The 23,478-nt window shown below is 40.9% G+C and overlaps 1 protein-coding gene across 1 annotated transcript in view; it reads right to left on the reverse strand.

The window, feature by feature from the left end:
* Positions 1 to 23,049, reverse strand: part of Ap4e1 (adaptor-related protein complex 4, epsilon 1 subunit) — a gene marked incomplete at its 5' end in the record, with an annotated part of 56,157 nt that extends 33,108 nt beyond the window's left edge. The window contains 9 exon segments of the mRNA XM_013510289.1: positions 1,513 to 1,622; positions 1,723 to 1,845; positions 5,819 to 5,892; positions 8,970 to 9,136; positions 10,605 to 10,764; positions 13,766 to 13,887; positions 15,279 to 15,352; positions 19,125 to 19,248; positions 22,978 to 23,049. Coding sequence (XP_013365743.1) covers positions 1,513 to 1,622; positions 1,723 to 1,845; positions 5,819 to 5,892; positions 8,970 to 9,136; positions 10,605 to 10,764; positions 13,766 to 13,887; positions 15,279 to 15,352; positions 19,125 to 19,248; positions 22,978 to 23,049 — 1,026 coding nt within the window.
* Between the last annotated feature and the right edge of the window lie 429 nt (positions 23,050 to 23,478).

Here is a 23,478-nt window from a genome sequence, read left to right on the forward strand (position 1 = left end):
TCTTGCATCTGGCATGTCTAGAACTAGATGGAGCCTCATACTAGAAATTACACGGTTACCGTATCCTGTGTTCAGCTTTGACAATTCCTCCGTTCTTGCTTTTTTCTCTTTGTACGAAAGAGAATAAAACCATGTAAAAGGGAAGCTTGCCTCCTGCAACAGGGCACTCCACGTCTAGGGACCAAAGTCCCTCCATGCCACTACTGGAAGAGGTTAGAAGTGACAATGGCATTGAGACGGGAGGACAGTACTCTCTGGGGACACTCCCTTCCCCAAAGAATGCAAGCTACTCTTCTCTGCAAGCAATGGGCCAAACACATCAGACTTGGTAATTTTAGAAGTTGCCTATTTTTTCTCTTTTCTCAATGAGAGCCCAATAATTAAATACATCCATAAGGAAATTATACCTACGTCAATCTGCCAAACCAACGCTCTTAACAGTCAAGTACACAAAGAACACACATATTCATGTGTGGTAAGGGCTACATAATTATTTTTGTTGTGCATTGAGCTGTCTCACTTTTCTACAATGCCGACACTGAAAGCTCTACATCTGAAGCTTCCCAAACTCATCCAGGGCAGGTGGCAGGGAATGATTTTCAGGAGATTAAATACGTGACTAAATTTATATATATGTATGTGAATATGAAGCAAATCTTGTACTCTTCTTTCAAAAATTCCTTACAAATTCATATTTGAAAAATTTTCATTGTTAAATGCAATAGTGTTCACCTCATAGCTCTATTTTTATCTCACAGCTTTTAAGATATTTAAAGAGCGTATTCTCTTTTTCTAACTTTTATTACTTTTAAAGTTTTTCACTCTTCTTAACTGGGTCCCATATACCATTCTGAATGAAGATACACAGTGATTTCTCTACATGAGAATTAATAAAAAAGGGAACACTGAAGCAATTTTACAAAAGAAAACTGTTGAAACAAAACTTAGTACATAATTATACCTCTCTCCCAAGAAATTCAAATCTCTTTACGGACACCTTCATTAATTCTTTTAATATTCTTATCTATTTAATAGTGAATTCATTAACAAATTTTATAGGCAGAGAATAATGAAAAACTAATTAACCACCAAAAACTATATCTCATATTGTACTAACACGAAGCCTTAGGACTAAAATTCAGGTGCCCATTGATACAATGTTCAAGCTAAAGAAATTATTGGACTCAAACAGATAATTGGATGTAACCTCTCCAACCATAATTTTACGACATTCCTATGGACATGTAAAGTACTTTTTAGAAAAGTTACTTCAACTTTAGTAAAAGTCAACATATGCAAAATTAAAACACAGGGGCTGGGGATTTAGCTCAGCAGCAAAGCGCCTGCCTGGCAAGCGCAAGGTCGTGAGTTCGGTTCCCGGTACCGGAGAAAAACAAAACAAACAAAAAAAAAAAATTAAAACACACACAGCCCACCAATTAAATCCCCAAAGTACCAGCGAAAGTTTGTAACTTTAACGTTTCACATACAGCATTCAAGGTACCAGTTTACCTCTCTTTTGATAATGGGATCAGGATGGTCCAAGCACTCAATTATTGTCATCTGGTGTTGAAGAGCCAGGGTGGGATCCCGCTGCACAACGTAGGTAAGAGCCTTCAGGCCTAGAAGCAAAGATCACGTCAGAGGAAGTGGCTTGAAGCAAGGGCCCAGCGAAGTTCAAAAGCTCACTACAAGCTCCACCAGAAGGATCAATCGCCTTACCCAAGTATTTCAGATTTATTTTAGGTGACAGAACAAATTTTCCAATGCATTTGGCAGCCTTCTCAAGTAACTCTGACTTGGGATAGACAGAATAGATCGTATGCACACATTCGAACAGAATAGCTAGAAAAAATAGAGAAATAGCACAGTAAGGACGTATGTGTAGAGAACTGAAAGCAAACCAACTGGAAGATCAGTTTTAGTCAACAATCTTATTTCAAACAAACAACCGCTGTTCTTTTTAGGCTTGTACAGCTATTAGGATTAAGTTACCCCAGTATGACTTCAGGAAAATGGCACTGCTAGCAGGTAAGATCGTGTGCTCACGTCCAAGTATTCCACATCTCTCGTGCGGCAGACATGGCGTCAGCACGATGGGTACAGCAGTGAGCAGAGCTGACAGCACCCCGCCCTCGGGGAGCTCGCGGGCTGACGGACACAGGAACAACACGCCCACTCTTCCAGAGCGACAGGGCTTCCCAGCGCTCCCCGATGCGTACCGCCCTCAAGTGCTCTCTACCACGCAGACACGGAAACCGCGTGTGCGGCGCATCCCAGCGTAATCATCTAGGGTGCCTACGACTATTTCAAGGGTAGGGTCGCTACTCAAAACTCTTCCAGCTAGTTACTCCAAACTAACCTCAAATATATAAAAGAGTCTACTGTACACTGTGAGAGTGCTCAGGTTTTATTTTCAGGTACTGCCAAGAGTCTGGTAACTATGGTGATCAAAGTGGACACTAACATTTTCTCAAATTCTTCAAAAGAGCGTGAGCTGAGGAGTGGGAGCCTTGCCACGGTGAAGAGCTGCTGGGACCTCACGTCCCACATGTCCCAGGGAACTGCACCATCAGAAGTGACACAGGGACGACTCAAAGAGCTCGACTGCAAGGTGAAGATCAAGTGTCAGAATGGTCACTCCCTCTCGACCCCCAAAAGCTTAAAACGTAGGAGCCAGACCCCTTCTCTAGGTACAAGATCTACCCTGAATGTTCAAGTAGGCTATTTTACACTGTGTTGCCTATCGATAAATGCCCAATTCTGTAGGAAAAAAACTCTACGGCCTCTTCCATAAGAGAGGAAAACTAAATCAGAATCCCAACTAGTCTCTGAGAGGAAGCTGACTTTACTGTAAATGCTACACTGTAAAAGGAACCTAAAGATAACTCTATATATTCACATAATAAGCTGTAAAATGCCTTCACTCTGGGCTGTGAAAACAGGTGACTTTTTAATTTCGCAGACAAGACCAACTCCTCGCTCAAGTCACTACCAGTAACTGCCTAAAGCAGGAATGGACAGACTACCACAGTCCAGCCTCCGGTCTGTTTTTGCAAGTTTATGAATTAAAATGGTTTTTATAAAAAAATAATTTTTATATTTTTAAAAAATTGTAAAAAATAAAACAATATAAATATAAAGAAAACAGTAAGAATATATAACAGAAACTTATGTAACCTGTAAAACCTAAAATCTTTACTCTCCTGGCATACTATCTGAAGAAAGTCCACCGAGTCCTGACAGTCCTAAATAAGATTTAAAAAGGTGACGTTCCTCTTTCCATCATTACAGACATCTTTATCTGCTGTCTCCTGTCACTCAAAACTCTCCCGGTATCAAACTTGTTTTACTATGAAAATCTTGTCGTTACCCATGTAAAATCTATACTTTTGCTGGGCATGGTCATGCATACCTGTAATCCTAGCACTTGGGAGGCTGAAGCAGGAGAATCTTTGCAAGTTCAAGATCTTGGGTTACATAGGGAGATAGTATTTCAAAAATCAAAACAAAAAAATAAATAATTTAAATCTATACATTTATACTCATAATATTTCTGGGACGGTAGTATAGGAAAGATTAAGAGTTCAGAAATCGGGGGCTGGGGATTTAGCTCAGGGGCACAGTGCCTGCCTGGCAAGCGCAAGGTCGTCAGTTCGATTCCCAGTACCGGAAAAAACACCAAAAAAGAAAAAAAAAAAGAGTTCAGAAATCATGGGCAACAACTACTTGAACATTCAAAATAGACTGAGACCTCTTACTGCCTCAATTACCCTTTATCCATGCAGAATATAAATCTATCCTTCAAAATTCATTATTCCAACCCATACCACAGGCGCTATTTTGCCTACACCAGTCTCATGCACATAACCCTTTCTCCTATTCCAACGTCTGTCAAGCACTTTTTATTTCAATTAAACCAGTTCAATGCTGCCCGCTGGCCTATGCTTAAGAGCTACACCTTGTGGGGAAAAACAGCCCATGCCGCACCCCTACTCTGAGTGCAGCAGGCCTGCCTCGGCCTGGCCTAACCACAGAGCAAAAACACTGGGAAAAACTCTGCACCTGTAAATGTAAACGTAGTCCTCATTCCCTAAACAATACAGTGTAACTAACAACTACTTACACAGCGTTTACATCGTACCATGTATCCTAACTCTTCCAGAGAGGGTTGAAAGTACATGGGAGCATATAGGTAGGTTACACAGAAAAACACTGCCTTCAGTTTTTGGGGTGTTTTGTTTTGTTTTTGTTTGCAGTGATGGGAAGTGAATCTAGGGCCTTCACACTGAGCTACATCTGCTACCCTGTTTTTACTTTCTATTTTGAAACAGGGTCTCACTAAGTCACTGCATTGCCTACACTGGGCTCTAACTTTCAATACCCCTGCTTCAGCCTCCCAGAATGCTGGGGTCACAGTGTGCGCCCCACACCCGGCAATGGCAGTTCCCCTGAGGGACCTGAGCACCCCTGAAGTTCGGTATGGCGAGGGGTGGCCCTGCACACAGGACAACTGTACCTCACCAGTGAAATGACCTCCCAGCACTATTGTTCTCCAAAGCAGGCAAACTTTAAGCAGTGCTACTTACTTCTTTTAAATAGGCCCCAAAACCTCAATTTCTTCACTGAGCTTGTTCCAGCTGATCAAAAAAGAATAGTTCTTTTTGGCTAGAAGTGTCTGGATTCCTTCCTCAACTGTCCACCCTTGTCTCACGACTCACCCTTCTTGTCTATCACTAAATTACTTTTTGAAATCAGATATAACACAGTTCACTGTCTCATCACAAAAATCGGTTATGCTTCCACATCTATATATTCTTATCTATATCTCATTCCACCCTCAGACTGAGATAGAAGAAACAAAAACTAGGCAGAAAAAAATCTTACGGACAATAAGGCTACAAATCTAGGCTCCAGACCTGTCCTGTGAACCGTGCTTCCCCCGACCCAAAGGAAGCAGCAACACCGGTGGGCAGCAGATCGCACCCTGAAACACACACCGATGCTTGCACCGCAGCCTGGCAGACACAGGGCACACAGGACCACCCACCCAGAAGACGGCCCTCAGCGCAGCGCGCTCCAGCCCCAAAGCGCCTCCTCTGCGTGCCCACGCCCTACTCCTGAGCGTGCCCCAACTCCCTAAGAAACCCTTCTCATGTCTCTTACTGACACACCCTGGAAATTCTTCTTCCGAGGAGGGAGTCGGCGAATCTTACTCTACAGGGTGGGTGAGGTCCCTTCTCTCAGCCGCAGGGACCCTCAGACCCAGTGCAGTCACACGATGTCTTTTTAAAAACTGCTTTCCAGGAAAATCTTTCTCGTTCTCCCCTCGCCTAAGACTAGCTGCCACCTCCTCCTGCAGCACCCTGTCATTCTTGGGAAACATTCACAGCACCTCTCTACTTTGTGAGCCCAGTGACGGAACAGTTTCACTCACAGCTGTACTCCAAGAACCTGGCACAGGGCCCGACAAATAATAGAAACTTAATAAACACTTGGCAAGTAGTCCACTGATTTAAGAACTGTCTCCAAATAGAAATTTTACAAAATGTGAATCGAACTTACTGAGCTATCTTCACAGTCAATTAGATACTTGATAAATGTTTACAATAAAGCAACAATTATAATAAGGATTTAGGTCACTTAGAAAATCGCATCATTTCAAATTATTACTATTATTCAGTGCTTACATTAACCCAAAGAACAATCTTAAAATTATGCACAAGATTCTACTGGAATTTACAGTATTCTAACACAGGTTTAGCTTCAATATGAAAAACAGCATTAGTCACTGCAGTAGCACGTACATGTTACCTACCGTAAGTGACATTGTGACTTAACTCAGCTCTTCGCAAGGATTCATCAAGAACATCATACATTAATTCACTTGTCCTGTTTAAAAGATATTTTATTTGCAGTGGAATTATAGTATTCTAACCCAATAAAACACAGTTTTTCAAACTTCTCTCTCTCTTTAAACTGAGGATCTACAGAAGAGAAGTGAAAGAAATTCATTTTATGAAGTTATACAAATCTCGCTTCTAAAAGATTTCGTTTGCTCTTCTCATGAGTTGATCTTCTCATCTATCAAAACTGACTACTTAGTCCATGAGAAAATGTCAAGCAACTCTTAACCTGGTCTTTGTTTACAGACCAGGTTGCTAAGTGATTGAATACACTCTTTTATCATTTTCTTTGCAATAAAATAGTTCTACCTGTTATTACAGTAATACTTCACATATCCAGGTTATTCTAGACAATATATTGTTTTTAATCAATTTGTTGTTTTAAAGATATTCAAATACTAGGCTTTCCCTACATAGCAACTAGGTTCTTCAGTAAGAAACTTTAAACTTTCATTTGTATCAAAACAAAGAAATAAACCAGGTGTGGCGGTACATCCAGCGCTTAGGGAGGCTGCGGCAAGTGGATTGCCTAATTTGAGTCCTGCCTGGGCAGTTTAGCAACTCAGCAAGACCATGTCGTGAAAGTTAATTTAAAAAGGGCCAGCTATATAGCTTAGTGCAAAGGCCCTGGGTTCAATCCCCAGTGCTACCACAAAAAAAAAAAATGTGTGCGTGTGAGTGTGTGTGTGTGTGTGTGTGTGTGTGTAATTTAACAATTTCTACCAGGTATATGTCTTTATGTCCTTAATTACACTACACAATGGTAATTGGGCTATGATAGATAGCATTTAAAAAATAATGCACTGTTCACAGAGTCCTCATACTCTGCCTTCAAGTCTCTAAAAGGCCTCTTGAAGAGGTCAGTGTGAAAAATGCTGCTTCTCAGGTTTCTGTATGCTTTACAAACTCAAAAGGCTCTGATGGGAAAAAAAAACAAATGGCAACACATGCTACATGCAGCGGCACTAAGGAGAAACCAGGCTGCAAAACAAAAACTCCAAAATAACCTGGGGCTGTACAGATCAGACAGCAAGAACGTTGTATCTCTTCAGAAAAATTGATCTTCTTTTTCCCAAAATACAGCTAAAACATTTCATCTTAAGTGCATTTACTTTCATTCTGTCTTGACTGATGTATGAATACCCAGGACTATATTCTAAAATTTCTCATTTTGTTGCGTAAGTCTTTCTTTCGCAGCAGCAGACATTACCAATCCTCCCCGCAAAAATTTGGTAATGCTAACCCTAGATTACAGTGCAGTTTCTCAATTTCAAAAGCCACTGTCTGGCCTAAGAGTCATAATTAACCACATGAGATGCGGAAGCATTTGTGGACGAGACTGAGCCAAATGCTAATAAAAAGCACAATGCTATAAAACACAAAATACTCAAGCAAGGGTAGAAAAGGCTTTTCTGGGAATTAATTCTTTGAATTAAATGCTCTAGATTTCTGTTATAAAATGACATTTTTACTTTGCCACACTGAGCTAATCATGCCTCATGAATTCTAAGATTCCTGTTAACAAAATTTCATTAGAGTTGGGGCAGCAAAGGAGACAGCACCCTGGCGGCTCGTGACATTCAGAGGGCTCCAGCCTTTGCTCACTGGCTGGGCCTAGCTACACTCAGCACTCCAAAGGGAGCTCTCCTCACGCAGCCTTGTATGCGCTCTCCAAACCCACCCAGGAGGAAGGGAAGATAATGACTTCATGCATTTAGTGAGCAAATTCAACTTATGGCACTAAGTCTTTTTTAGACAAATAAGGTATGATGCACACTGATATGAAATTAGTGGTTTTAAAATAGAATTCCAATGACCTTAAACTACAGCTCCATATTAGGATGGGCTGGAGTTCCATAAAATAACGAAGATAAACATTTTTAACATGTTTCTGCTCCATCCCCTTCTTGCACTCCATGTCTCCATCAGGGCATTGTAAACATTGAAAACAAAATTTAAAAAAACCTAAGACAGTACCATGCAAAGTGACAAGGTACACTTAGCACCGAGCAGGAGCTCGCAGGAGGCCTTTCTAGGGCAACGGGCAACAGTGGGAGGACGGTCCACGGCAAGGTGAGGCTAATGAGTCAGAATACACACATGCTCTGCAGCGTGAAAGGGAGCCGCATCCGTACAGCCAGCACGCTGACGAGCAAATGGCTTCCTGAGACAGAAACACACCAGGAGCTCAAGCCAAGGTCCTTGTTCGCAAAGGAATTAAAATGTAATCGCTCTTGTTCATGTACAGTTCGGGGGGGTGGTGGGGAGTACGTGCCCTTGCATGCAGGAGGAGAGAATGATGAAGTGGGTGTAAATAACTGACAGTCGAGGAGCAGGTACGAAGGACCTTCCTTGTACTGCTCTAGGGACCATGCAAGCTTGTAGGTTTGAAAAAGTACGGCAAAATTTAAAGTTACAAAAAATATGTACTCAAAAAAAAAAAATATGTACAGGTGGGAAGACAGCCCAGTAAGTCCACCATAAACCACTGACTAAGAGTGAGTCACAGGAAACAGTCTAAAAATGAGGCACTCACAGGCGACCAGAGCGAGCACCGGCGGCCACCTGGCCAGGCACAAGCCTTTGTTCAGTGCAGGATAAGAGTCATTTTCACACTTTTTTAGTGGTTGGAGAAAAAATAAAAAAAGGACACCATTTCAGGGCAGGTGGAGACTCTGGAATGCAAGTTTCCACGTCCATGAAGTTCTTCTGGAGCACAGTGCTCGTGCTCTCCTCAGCCGCGGTCAATCACAAGGACAGAGCTGAGGGCTCCAACAGACAGCACACGGCCTACAGAGCCATTCGCTGGCCTTTGGGGGAAAAGGGGCAGGTTTTCCCAGCTGCTAGAGGAGAAGAGGAAAGCACCACGGTGGGGAGCGCCTGGGCAAGCACAGCGAGGAGCACCCCAGCAACCAGACAGGGATTACACGTCTTACACAGGTTTACTTACATCCCTCCTGAGCCAGCAAAAGCCCGGGCGGGGTCTGGTTACGATGAACCTCTAGATGACTAAAGCCTAAGGCTGCCAAATGCACATTAAGTAACTTACTTAGAATAGTTTACCTTTGGTCGTCTTTTCCTAGAAGTCCTAGTATTCTCAAAAGCTGAATTTGTAACCATGGGGCTGGTACATTGTGGTAATTGAAATCCACTGGGAGCTTTCCTCCAACTACCTGCTTTAAGATTGTTACAAAACTCCCAGTCAGGTCTTTATAGCCAGACGAATTCTCCTACATCCAAAAAGAAAAGCAACTTTCTGTGAATACAGTGTCTTCTCAAATATTAAATACAGCTAGTCGAAATGCCACATAGAACCTAGTAAATTAAAACATGCTCTCTTAGAAGTTTATATTCACTTTTTTTTTTTTTTTTTTTTTTTGGGTGCTGGGAATTGAACTCAGGACCTTGCACTTGCCAGGCAGACGCTTATGCCACTGAGCTATCCCCAGCCCCTATATTCACATTTAACAAAACAGTGTTTAGTATGTATCATTTCTCCTGTGATGAAACTCCTCCGGCTACCCAACCCAAAAGTTGATTCATTCCCAGAAATGCCTCCTACTCCCTACTTTTTCCTACAGTTTAATCACATTTCAAAAGTTCTTGTAATTACATCTTAGAACCCTCAATAGCTAATACTGGCAATTAAAGCAGAAACTAAAAGGAACGGGCATACTGAAAGGGGGCAGTAACACCACTCCACTGGACGGGAATCAAGGCTTGTTCGCAGTCTCTGCACTCTGTGCGCGAAGACCTCATGTAAATGAGTTAAATCCATTCGCGGGCAGGAGCACCGCCAAGGCTTTGTAAATGTTCAAAGCCCACAAATCAGTGAGCTGTCAATCGAGAGTTAATTACCCATATAGTATGTAAATACATTTCTATTTCTGAATGAGTGTCTCCATTATCTATCTGACTAATCTCTTGAACTGGAAAAATTAGATATATACTCCCTAAAATGAACATTAGAGTCTTCACTGTAATTTTTCTTATGTATCAAGGGCAAATTTTTAGAGAAATAATAGCACTTTCAAATTTTTGTAAATGTTACAGGGAAAATTAGACTTACTATCAAATACCTATTTTCATCCCATACTATTTTGGAACACACTGGCTAAAAGAGAAGACAAGCTTTGGTTCTATAAGCCTAAGAGTTCTACAGTGGATTTCATTTTGTTGTAGTGTCCATGAAATCACTCACAAAGTCATACTTTTGAAGAGAAAAGGCTTCACGCAGTACACCGAACCTGAATTAGTACAAAGCCACCATCACTGTTTCGAAGAAATTTTTACCATACCACCCAACTCTCTTTCCTGTCCTGCCACAGGGTGGCTGGATGGCGTCAACGCTGCAGTCCACACCTGGTGGGGCCCGCCCCTGTTCCTACGACTTATTATGCAAACCATGAAGCTCTGTAAAAGAATCACTGCTTGAAAAAGCACAAATCTGCCAACTTACATCTCCTTCCACAACAGCTTTTTTCCATATTTCTTTGGACATATAAAAAACTGAAGGTATTTTAAAGTATAATTCTGTAACATGCCTATAGCTCACATAATCAACAACTTGCAAAAATTACTACTAAAAAATCAGAAATAACAGTATCAAATTTTCAGTAAGCCTTCACTGAAATTTAATTCTATAATCGTACTTCTCTAATGGTCAGTTCTCAGTATTCGCTGCAATTTTCACCTTACCTTAATCATCCTGAGATATATATGCAAAGAAGCAGCCATCACCCCCACATCCCTGTCACAAAGCGCTTTCCGAAACTTAACGTGGATATGCTGCACTTGGTTAGGAGCAATGAGATGGAATTTGTACAGCGCCAGCACAGCTTTCCTTCGGATAATCTCCCTAAGGACAAAAAGTGAAATCTAAGTAAGACAATCTGAATCTCTAGGCATTTGGCTGGAAGACCATGATCCCGATGATTTTAAAATGTCAGCTATAACATTAAAAAGAAATACAGAATGATATACTTAATATTAATTTCTTTTTTCTAATACACTAAACTATAAAAACTACTTATCTCTAGGAGGTACAATCTCAAGAGACTTGAACTGTCCGTGTTATATGTTCTCTAGTTACGGAACTTTTAATAGCATACATGTATTACTTTTGAAATCAATTAAAACAAGTTACACAAACTTCTCAGTTCCCTAATTCTACTTTTAAAAACCTCATGGCTAGAAACTGGGAAAGAGACAACCGTAAGCTTACATCAGTCTAGTAACATTAAATTCTCTTTCCTAGTATTCAAATTTTTTTATGCGATAGCCAAGCATCCTCCAAATATCTCTGGGATGAGGAGACACATGGACTAAAAAGAAGTTATGCCTCCCCTTGCCCAGTCTATTTTTAAAACCTCAAAGGATAGCATAAATAAAGGGATGCAATGCTATACTTTTTTTAAAAGAAATCTTTTCAGTGCTGGATACAAACTCAGGCCACTGCATATGCTAGGCAAACATCTAGTAGCTAAACTCCCAGTCCCTTTTCTAAAATTATTTTTTTAGGGGCTGGGGATTTAGCTCAGCGGCAAAGCGCCTGCCTGGCAAGCGCAACGTTGTGAGTTCGGTTCCCGGTACCAGAGAAAAACCAAAAAAAATAAATAAATAAATAAAATAAAATTATTTTTTTAGGCAGGGCCTCAAACCTGTCCAGGCTGACCTCAAACTCACAATCCTCCTGCCTCAGCCTCCCCAAGAAGTTGCAGCTGAGATTCCAGGCATGTGCCACCATGCCCAGATCTCTATTCTGTATTTCTGACACAGTTTCCATGAACTATATTTCTCATTACTCTCTCTCATGCTCTTTCTACATATCTCACACTTGTAGACTAGGCTGGCAGTGCTCAGAACAATAACACAAAAGTGAAATATTTACTTTAGGGTTCCTTAACATATACTTCTTTTACCCAAAATCATACAATCTAAAAATTGAGGTCTTCAATGCAATACTTGTTGTTCCACTAAAGAATAGCTTTTTAAAGAAGAAAAAACAACAGCAGCAAAGACTACTCGGATAAAATTCAAATCAGTGGTTACCCAGCTTCTACTAAATTCCTTTATTACACAACTCACTTCTTCTAAGCAAACTATGCCATGATGGAAAATTCTTTTCACATTAAAAGAAAAGCAGATTAACAACAGACTTGCCATTAGCTTTTTTTTTTTTTTTGGTACCAGGAATCGAACACAGGGCCTCACGCTTGCCAGACAGGTGCTACACCACTGAGCTACATCCCCGGCCCTACCATTAACATCTTGATAACTGCAAACTACCTACCCATGTATTGTCTGTGGGTGTTAACAAGTATTAATTTTGGGAGAAAGCAGAGAGTTCATAAAGAAAAGAATACAAACTCTAAACAAGCTCAAGAATTTCTAAGGCTGGCCCTAAGTAGGGCGACTAACCCAAGACATCAAGATACTTACATTTGGGCTCTAGAACTGAGATGCTGAAATACAGCCCGGGCTGAAACACCGAGCCCAGGCCTGGTCTCACAGCTCTGTGATCCCCTCTGGCTCCCCAGCCCCGCCACATGCTACAGCTTGAAGCTGCATGTGGCCACAACTTTAGAAGTAGAGCTTCAAAAACCGTAAACTGCAGCTATGATTTAAAATTACACTAGTTGGGAAGCAATAAGGAAAAAAATTGAGAAAAGGCCTTTTAACTCTCAGAGTGATTTTATACAAATGGTTGGTAGGTAGGGTCACCACCAAAGAGTGGTGCTAAGAAAAAATTACATAAAAATATGCTGGTGCTACAATCAGGTCAAGCTATAAGTACCCAAGAAAAGTTACTATTTTATTTCCAATAATTAATTGCCTATAATCATCCTTTGTTCTAAAAAGATTTGACATATAAACTATCATGAAACATCTGAAAGCCCTAGAAGTTATCCTGTCATTCCTAGTAAATAGTATTTTAGTTAGGAGATTCAAAGTCCAATATTTCTTAAAATGTACAAGTTATAAGACAAGATTTTACAACCTAGAACATTAAAAATACCAACTTCAAGGAGCGTATGAAATACCAAGATGTACGAGTAACAAAAAGCTCTTTATCAAGAACGTATGTGTAACTAACACACTATAACCACAAAGGAAAATGACTACAAATTTTCTGCTAAAAGGAGCTTAGTTAAAATAAATTACAAGTGTGGTGGAAAAGTGTATTAAGCTGATCAGTAGCAGAGTGTCAGGAATCTTACAGGGGCACATCAGCAAAACACTGCAAGTTAGTGCTTATTTGGACGTACTCTGCTGTGTACTCCAACCTGAGTACTGTGGTTTCTATACAAAAAGAATCTTGCGGCTGGGGATTTAGCTCAGCGGCAAAAGCGCCTGCCTGGCAAGCGCAAGGTCATGAGTTCAGTTCCCAGTACCGGAGAAAAAAAAAAAAAAAAAAAAAAAAAAGAACCTTCCTCACATACGGAAGTTCCGCAGTCACAGCACTTACACTATCTTTAAATGTTTTCTATTACTTTATTTTACCCTCAAAACAATCTTGGGAGAACCAAGGAACTTCAACCAACCCCATACACAGATGAAAGAAAAGCAGAACCACTGCTTATTAGTGGTAAAACTGGGAGAAAAGCCAAGGATTCGGGATACTGAGCCTCACTGTCTCTCAGTTTAACTAGAAAGCTGCCTGACATTTTCTAAACTCCCAACTCTAAGCCTCCTAAAAAATAAAAACAATTCTGTTGGGGATTCTTGTGTTATACCTGGTGGCAAAGAATATTCCCAATTCTTGTAGCACTGAGTTCAAATTCTAGTAAATTTTCTAGTCTGAGTCTCTGCTTTGAAATAATATGGTACAGACAACTGTGCTGGAAGAGTTTACTTACTTAGAATGTTGGAGTTTGTCTTCGATTAGTGGAAGAACAGCTGGGATCATTTCTCGAGGGAAAATCTGGCTGACGATAGTAAGTGCCATACAAACTTCTACCAGGTTAGTGCTCTGCAAATCCTAGCATAATCATTAAGCAAAGAAGACATTCAGCGCAAATTCGGACACTAGGGATGGGAAACTTGACAGTGTAATGATCCTACGTACTTAGTAATTCTGCTTCAATTTTGTAATTAATTTGTACATTCAGGCTTATGTTATACTTTACCGGAATATCCCCATTTCTCTCATTTCTCTTAATAAAGTCAATAGATAAATATAGCCAAAAAACCACGGACACAAAAGGAAGCTTTTCATTTTGATACTGACAAAAGTAGTTTCTTTATTACTTTAAGTTTTCCAAACCAACAGGGCATAGTGGTGCATGCCTTTAATCCCAGCACTCAGGAGGCTGAGGCAGGAGAACTGCCACACATTTTGAGGTCAGCATGGGCTACACAGTGAGTTCAAGGCCAGCTTGAACTACAGAGTGAGACCCTGTCTCAAAAAACAAACAAACAAAAAACAAAAAAACAATTCTATGAATTTTTCTTTTTTCTTTTGTTTTTTTTTCTGGTATCAGGAATCAAACTCACAACCTTGTGCTTGCCAGGCAGGTGCTGTGACGCTGAGCTAAATCCCCAGCCCCGAATTTTTCTTATTAACAATGAGTGGAAATTTAAAAGCAAGCAATTATAGAAGTCATACAATAGACTTGTTCATATATAATCACATATGCATATAGCTTATACAATCGTTCTAATGGTACTTCAGAATGTTTTTTAAAGTGTCAAAAAAATTTAAACTACTAGTAACTTTAATATAGTATCCAACTTAAAATTTAGAGAATACCGCACACGTCGACTCTCACATATTATGCAACCTACAAAATAAAAGAAAGCTCAACAATTCAACTACACTTTGTTATTAATTCTACTAGTAGTTTAGTAGGGCGACATTTCAAGAGTGCAGGTTAAATTGCTTTTATTATCTATACAATTCAGTTACTCAATTATATTCTATGCCCATTCTAAATGACCTTCTGGAATTTAAAGATGGAGTTTTTAAAGATGGAGACACCGTACCTTTACCACAGTTTGGAGTTTAAAGTTATTCAGTTTATATCTCTGTCTCTTGAGACAGATCGAGAGACAATGACAACAGCGTGGAAAGTGCACCTAAGAGCCAGGCGATCTGGGCTGCAACTCCAGCTTGGGTTTTTAATTAAACAGTGATACCTTCAACAACAGCAGGAGCAGCAGCAGGGGATGTGCTTTACACAGCACCTCACAACTCTAAATTCAGGTACTCATCCCCATTTTACAGATGCAGACACTGATACACGAGAGCTTCCTAAACCCATTCGGTAAGCCCACCGACTTCCACATTATCTAACTCATTATGAGGGAAGAGAAGCACCAGATGCCTGCAGGGATCACTCAGGACTTCACGTTGACCATACGACACCGTACCTTTACCACGGTATTCACCAGGAGAAGCAACAGTTCGTGACTTTCATGGAGAAATAAAGACACAGCCAGATAACCTATAAAAATTAAGGGTGAAATCTCATTACTACCTACCCAAAATAAACTTTTCCCAAAAAGTTAAAGGAAATAATATGTTCCAAAAGTCTTAGGTGTCGAAATATATGCTATAGGTCAACCCAAAAACAAATTGCAAAATATGAGGCTAAAAAAGTGTGCTAAGGAAGATTTCAGGTGCTCTTCATCCTGAAATTTTTCAGAGTTATGTATTTCATAAATGGATGTGGTGGCACAGGCTCACAGTCCCAGCACTTGGGAGGCTGAGGCAGAAGGATCACTAGTGAGTTCGAGGTTAGCCTAGGCTACACAGTGAGTTCAAGGCCAGTTTGAACTACATAGCAAGACCCTGTCTCAAAAAAGAAAAAAAGAACATATTTTACAGGATGTATACCAAGTTAGCACCCTGTAAAAATATTAAGATGTGCTTTCTATTTCCTTTGCAAATCTCTACATCACCAATCAAAACATTCTCTATCTTCTCTGCCTTACAGTTAAACACATAAGTATTCACAAACTCATAATTATTAGTTAAGTCAGTACTGATTGTTTTATTACAGTATGAGCTGCCTACACCATCTATATGATGTAAATGACACATTAAGCCACACAATACTGTGTGTTCTCAATGCGAAGATATACTATTGCAAGAGGAACAGCTGTTCACCAAAGAGAAACTAGCTCCCACACTGAATGCACTCATGGGCTTAAATAAACATTTCGACTTCAATAATATTAAAACCTAAAAAGCACATTTTAGGATGAAATATGTTAGTGCCATGACAAATGACATGGACATGCAATCTACACACTTCACGCCATTTTCTCGGTCACCTCGCAGATTCACAATAACAAGTACTACGCAGCTACTATGGGTCAAGGATGTTCCAAGTCTTCCCTCACTTAGTTCTCAGGTACAGTTATTATGCCGATACATGTAACGAGGAGGACAGAGAAGGAGTGATCGCCCAGGGTTACAGGCAGGCAGTCCACAGGTACCGTGTCTCCAGACCATGCACCGTCAGGCCGACTCCTCTCACCTCACTGCTTTTCACTCTTCTCAAGTCTCTCAGATGGGTCCTTAAGAGATGCTTTGGTAACTAAGCCTGCCACTGGCTAGGATCCACACCGTCGGTATCTGTCACGCCATCGGGGAAACCAGAATCGTCCTATTCTCAGGCCGAGGAGCAGGAGCGTGGCTGACTGCACCATCCTCATGGCCGGACACAGGCGCAGAGCTATGGCTCCCACGGTCAGGCGAGAGGGAAAAACTGACCCGAGCATGGGACTCCGAGTCCAGTCTCCAGCACTACACACACGTGCACGCACACATGCACGCACATGTGCACACACACATGTGCAAACACATGCACACAAACCTGGCCAGGCCCGAGAATGAGGAGGAAAACCCCAAAGAGCACTTACAGCAGAGATGAAGTCTCACTGAAGGGCCAGCGAACCGCACCTTTCAGCGAAGGAGTCGCCCATACCCGAGACACCACTATCAAGGTCCAGGAGTTAAACCAAAGACCACCACGAGGAAACCCGAGTTCTGCCTGTTACAAACAGCTCGCCTGTGCCGACAACAGAGAATGAGCGGAAAAGGTAATCTGCGCTACAAAGAATGAAAAGCTTTTCAGGGGAACGAAGAGGAAACAGTGAGTATGCTTGTATGACAGCGCGAGGTGCAGAGCAAGAACACAGGCCTGGACTCGCGGAAATGTGGGTCCACATTCGGGGTCCACACTCACCACCTCCATGACCTTGGACAAGTGACTTACGCTTCCTGAGCCTCTGTTTTCTCATATTTTAAATGGAGATAAATACAATCTCAGAAGATAAAGCCCTTAACATCACAGCTGACTTAATGGGTGCTGAAATGTATTTACCCAACAATATTCACACAGATGCCAAGGCGGCACTGCCCACCGCAGGAAGTACCAAGCTGGCCTTAAAAACCCCAGGACAGCAGGTGGGCAACGGCACCAGAGCAAAGGCAGACTGAAGGTTAAACGCCACCTTAAAAAGCGGCTTCCACTCGACAGCACACATCAAGATTACCTGACACCGACAGATACATGCGCTCCGGTTGGCAAGACCATGAATGTCCACAAACACGGCTCCGAACTCACTTAAGAAAAGCTCCTATAACTATGCACAGATAAACATACCGTGTTACTCACTACAGTATTCACAAGAGCAAGGAAATCAAATACCACTCATATGTCCACAATAGGAACCCAGTTGAAAAAACTACGGCACGTCCCCCCTAATGAAAATTATACAACTACAAGCATGCAGGAGGCTGAGGCAGGAGGACTGCTGTGAGTTTGAGGCCAACCTGGGCTACAAAGTGAGTTCAAGGCCAGCCTAAGCTACACAGTGAAACCCTGTCTCAAAAAGACAAAAAAGAAAAGAAAATTATACAACTACATATAAAAACAACTATAGAACAATCTATGTAGTATGATATCATTTTATCACTTGAGCAAGAGACAGTGAAGTTGGCTTTCACTTTTCCCAAATCTTCAACACTGGTTGAAAGCTCCTTTTGAGCCTTTCCTTCTTAGAAAAGAAAATAACAGCAAGACTCCATATACAAACTTCCAGAACAGCAGGATCAGAAAGACTTTAGACACAGGAAAACCGCTCCTCCAGAGGCAAACTCCAGCTGCAGGGTGGCAACAAAAAGAGACTAGGACAGGAAGGGCTGGTCTATGTCGTAAGTAAAGCACTGGTGAGAAAGCCCTGCCTTTAGCGTTTTACAATGAGCCCAGAAGCTAAGATGTGGGAGTCATCTGAGTGAGCTCAGAAGAGCTAAAACTTGACTCGGAATGTGGACGGGGAAGCAGGTTGCCAGAGGACCTCTTCTCGGAGAAAAGAAATCCGGAAGATCAAAGAGTACCTTGCGTGAAGTGGAATGTTGCACGCATGAAGCCTCAAAATCTTTACCAGGACACCTTCCTCCCCCGCCAGGCACCCGACAGTGCAGGGCGCTAGTCCTTGTCGACAGCTTTACACGGGCACGCCCTTCACCCGACACTGCTCGAACGTGCTTCCCTCCGGGGCTCTGAAACAAAGCTGAGCCTTTGCAAAGCGGAAGATTTAAGTCCTTGAGAGATTTCTTTCCTAACGGCCTACAGGAGGACCACAGAGACAAAAATTTGAAAAAGGTACTACTAACCCTCACAGTAACATTCGTGAAAGCAAGAACAGGATATTTAGAGTTATTCCAATCAATTTTAGTTTTTTACCTTAATAAAAAGAAACACATCTGACCAGTAAGCCTAAAATCTAAGGTATTAAGGTATAATTTGGATACCAGAAAATTCACTAATTTTGAGTATATAGCTCAATGAATTTTGACAAATACATGTAGTCATTTAACCACCCTCAGAAGAGCAGGTGAAAAAAAAAAAAAGAAGAGCAGGTGACTTTTCATTTTCTCTAGAACTCTAAAACACTATAAATCAGGGAAAGTAGTTTCATTTACAGGCTTTGGATTTCTGAAGTCATCTTCTCAGGTTTGGAGAATATAAGGCAGAGTTCTAAAACCATACTCTGCACTTGCTTGTCATCCTTCATCTTTTGGGTGGGGGTTGAGGCAAGGTCTCCCTGTGCAGCCCAGAATGGCCTCAAACTCACTGCCTCAGCCTCCCAAATACTGGGATTATAGGCATGCGCCACTGTGCCCGGCACCATCACTCATCTTATATAAAAACTGGAACTTTTATGACAGTATTGAAGTACGAAAGTCTTACACACGGTACTTACCTACTCTTTTTTCTAAGAGATTTCCTTGTTGGGCCAGCTTGATTGCATGTATATAGCCAAAGGAAGCATCATATCCAAGCATTTCACAATATATAAGTCTCACCATACATTCTTTCATTGTTTTCTGGAAAACAAAATACCCGGTCATTATATAAACAAATAGAATGTTCTGATTTTGCATGCATGCGTGTGTACGTGTGTGTGTGTGTGTGTGTGTGTGTGTGTGTGTTGTGATTTAACAGGAGAATCCTTTAATTCTGGCATTGAAGAAAAAATATACACATTATAAATTAGTCACCCAATAACAGACTATGTAAGTAAAAGTGGCTTCCAATCTTAATTACCAATAGTATTAATTTTAGTAAAACTATTTTAAATATTTTCACAGTAGTGCAAATAAATCAATTATACCTATTTCTAATGTTCTGTACCCATCGTATAAAATTGGTTATAACATGAAACATGTGGTCTTCATACAAAATGTCATCCATAATAATCTTATTTGGCATCTAAAATTACATACTTCAAGGGAAATCTACTTTATTAAATGAAAAAAAACACATAAAATTTTCACAGGTTAGCAGTAATTTTTGTAATAAGAACATTTTTCACATTTAAAAATGAAATTACAAGCTGGGCATGCACCTGTAGTCCCAGCACTTGGCAGGCTAAGGCACAAGGATCATGTGAGTCCAGGAGTTCAAGAACAGCCTGAATAACATAGCTAGACCCCATCTCAACAAAGAAACAAAAACAAAGAAATAAAATGGTGACCTCGACTTTCTTCAGAAATGTTATGCTACATATGTGTAACAGCCTGCTTCGTAGGTACTTTTTTTTAAATGAACTTACGGCTGGCCTATTACCCTTCACCAGCCACAGTAAAACTACACAACTGAACTTTCTTTTTCTCCTCTTCCCTTGTTTTTGCAATGTCAGGGGTTGAATCCCAGGCCTTAGCAATGCTAGGCAAGCACTCTATCACTGAGCTACACCCTCGCCCAAGGACTTTTTTTTCTTTTTTTTTTTTTTTTCTGTTAAAAACAGGGTCTCGCCTTTAATCCCAGCATTCGGGAAGCTGAGGCAGGAGGATCACTGCAAGTTTGAGACCAGCCTAGGCTACAAAATGAGCTCAAGACCAGCCTGAGCTGCACAGTGAGACCCTGTCTCAAAAAGACAAAAAAAAAAAAAAAGAATTAAAGACAGGGTCTCACTATGCACCTCAGGGGCTTGACTTGAACTCACTATGTAGCCCAGGCTGGCCTCAAACTCACAGTGAGTCTTCTGCGCCAGCCTCCTGCGTGCTGGGATTAGAGGCGTGTGCCACCACACCTGGCATAAGTACTCTTTTTAAGTAATTCACAATTATCAGGAACTCAAGGGCCTAATTTCATTAAAAGGATAGTTATCCCAATGATATTTAATTTTTAGTGGGCTCTTTTAATATTTGTTAAGACTAAAATTGCTTAAATGACATAAATTTGTTTTATCCGTGCAACAATATTTGCATTAATATTTATAGGAAATTTTAGTCAGAAGTAAAAATGCTTCAAAATAAAGAAAAGCTCAGACCTTTAATATCTAAAAATTACCATATTACAGTATTAAATCAAAAACGCTTATAGTATATACTACATAAGCACTTTGTGATTTAATAGTAATAGTAAACCAAATATTCTAAGGAAAGGATAATAACATTTAATATTGCACTGCATGTGTGCATGCATGTGTGTAAATACAGAGTTTAAAAATACCACAGGAAAATCATAGGGGAATGAGACTCAATTGAGGTCACTTGTGCTTCAAGCAATAAAAGTTAATTAATTAACATATTAATTAATTAAGGTTACCAAATACTGGAGCTGGGGAGATAGCTCAGAGTATTTGGTTAGCTTGTGCAACCCCTGAGTTCAAGTCCTAGCCCCATAAAAAAACACTACTAAATACCAATAAAGACCACGTCCCTCTTCAAAGGCTTCTGTGTTAATTAGAAAGATAAGTGTTAATTTAAGCCATGAAGTTTCAATCCTGGATTTATAACATTACCTCAGAGTACTCCAAAAGTCATTACAAGTTGTGAGTAAAATTGTCAAATGCATTACCATTCTCTTATTTTTAGAGAAAAAGTGCATTCCCCAATGTAGTAATTCTCCTACAACTTTTCTAACAGTTTTGCTACCGTTCTACGGTCACCTTAGACAGCTCTAAGAGGGATGCCCAGAGCTGGAGGGCCATGGTTACAACAGAATCGTTCTCCCAAACCCTGGCTCCCTGACTTCCACCAATGTGAGTTCTACCCAATGCCAGGGCTATGCCCTGTGGCAAGGAAAACTGCAGGGCAGAAGTAGTTCAGTAGCAGTGTTTGACTAGCATGCAGAGGTCCCTAGGCCCTAGCGCCGGAAAAAAGGAAAAGAAAAAGTGTGTATGGTGATATCAATTACAGAAAATGGAAATCTAACAAAAAGAAACTATCTGCTGAGTGTGATGGTGCACACCCGTAATCCGGTCATTCTGACAGGCTGACCCAGGGGTGAGGCGGTCGCAGAGCCCAGCCTCGGCAGCTCAAAACATAAATAAGGACACCACTTCTCTAACATTTCTATCAAATACATAAAGTACAAAAATTTTATACAGATACCTAAAATTCTACACGCAAACATACACATACTAAAATACAGAGATATTAGACTGATGTCTTGAGTTTTATTGGTCCACATATTATTATTATGACCATAAAAGAAAATATACATTCTCTTAGACTTTACAAATATTATTCATGTTCCTGATCATGTACTCATGTAAAATGATCACCTTCGGTGGGGGCAGGGAGAACATTCCCACACTGACACAAACGCACTCAGGAAAAATATGCCTATTAAATGTTGGTTGGGAAAAACCTCATTAAAAGAAAGGAAGCTGGGTACAGCGGTGCACTGTAATCCCGGCAACTCGGGAGGCTGAGGCAAGAATATGAAAGCTCAAGACCAGCAGGGGCAATTCAGCAAGGCCTTGTTTTAAATAAAATAAAAAGGGCTGGGGATGTAATCCAGAGCTCTCTGGATCCAACCTCCAGTACCACCAAGGGAAAAAAGGTGCGATACGTTATTTAGATATATTGAGCTATCACATTACAGCCAATAAAAATGTACAATTATTAAAAGTAAAAGGCAACAAAAACCCAGGTCTTAATCTAACTATACAAGGAGAGCCGCACAGGAACCCGAAAATGGTGGCTACTCATTAGTAGCCGCTGAACAAATGCTGTCTGAAAAATCAAATTCTATCTAACCAAGTTTAAAAATATGTTACTGGCTCTTGCTTTAACTGCTGTGCAATACACTCAGTTTCAGAGCAAGAAAACAACCACTCTACCTGTCAGCCAACCTACGCCCCAAAGGTATACCAGTAAAATTAAAGACGTGGTGCACCTTAGGGGGAGGGGGATGCAGCTCAGCGGTAGGGGGTGAGTTTGGCATTCATGAAGCCCTGAGTTTGATTCCCAATACCCCCGGCCGCCTCAAAAGAAAATCTGTATCAATTTTGGAAAGAAAATATGATGTTCAATGGCACACCCTAACCTTTCAGAGCACACAACATTAAAACAAGACGATGAGGACCGGAGCGCCAGGACTGCACAGCCACATATGTGTGATCGCTGCCACCTCTGTCCTGACTTTAACCGTCAGCTCCGCCGTGGTCCGCTGCAGCCGGCCAACCATAAAGACCCACATGTCTGCTACCGCCTCCAGCCAGCTTGCACTACGAGACACTCAAGAAACTAGCAGCTGGATGCCCTGTCAGTCGGTGGGCCCGAGTCCGCGCTCGGACGTGTGGGCACTGACTGCAGACTCACCAGTGTCGTCGTGGGAGCAGAAACAGTGGCCTTTAAACTGCTCAGTTCCTGCTGGATTAATTTCTCTTCTTCCTGAAAAAGTGGAAGTATGTATAAGCTTGAATAAACCGTCTTTTTAAACTAGCTCAGTGGCATAAGCACCTGCCTGACAAGTGCAAGGTCCTGAGTTCGATTCCCAGTATCAAAAAAAGAAAAAAAAAAAAATCATGGAAAAATTTTAAAAAAACAAACTGTAATAGTATTTTGAAGGGGAAAAATAAAATACTACTTTCAATTATAAAGAAACATTATTTTGGCTAAGTGTGATGACACACACCTGTAATCCCAGCACTCAGGAGGCTGAGGCAGAAAGATCACTTCAAGTTCAAGGCCCGCCTTGGGCTACAAAGTGAGCTCAAGGCCAACCTGAACTGCATGGTGAAACCTTGTCTCAAAAAAAAAAAAAGAAACATTATTTTGAGAGAGATAAATATTATGTGCTTAAGATGTGCATCTCACTCA

The sequence above is a fragment of the Chinchilla lanigera genome, unplaced genomic scaffold, assembly GCF_000276665.1.
Source record: "Chinchilla lanigera isolate Chin_1 unplaced genomic scaffold, ChiLan1.0 scaffold00008, whole genome shotgun sequence".
Classification (NCBI taxonomy): domain Eukaryota; kingdom Metazoa; phylum Chordata; class Mammalia; order Rodentia; family Chinchillidae; genus Chinchilla; species Chinchilla lanigera.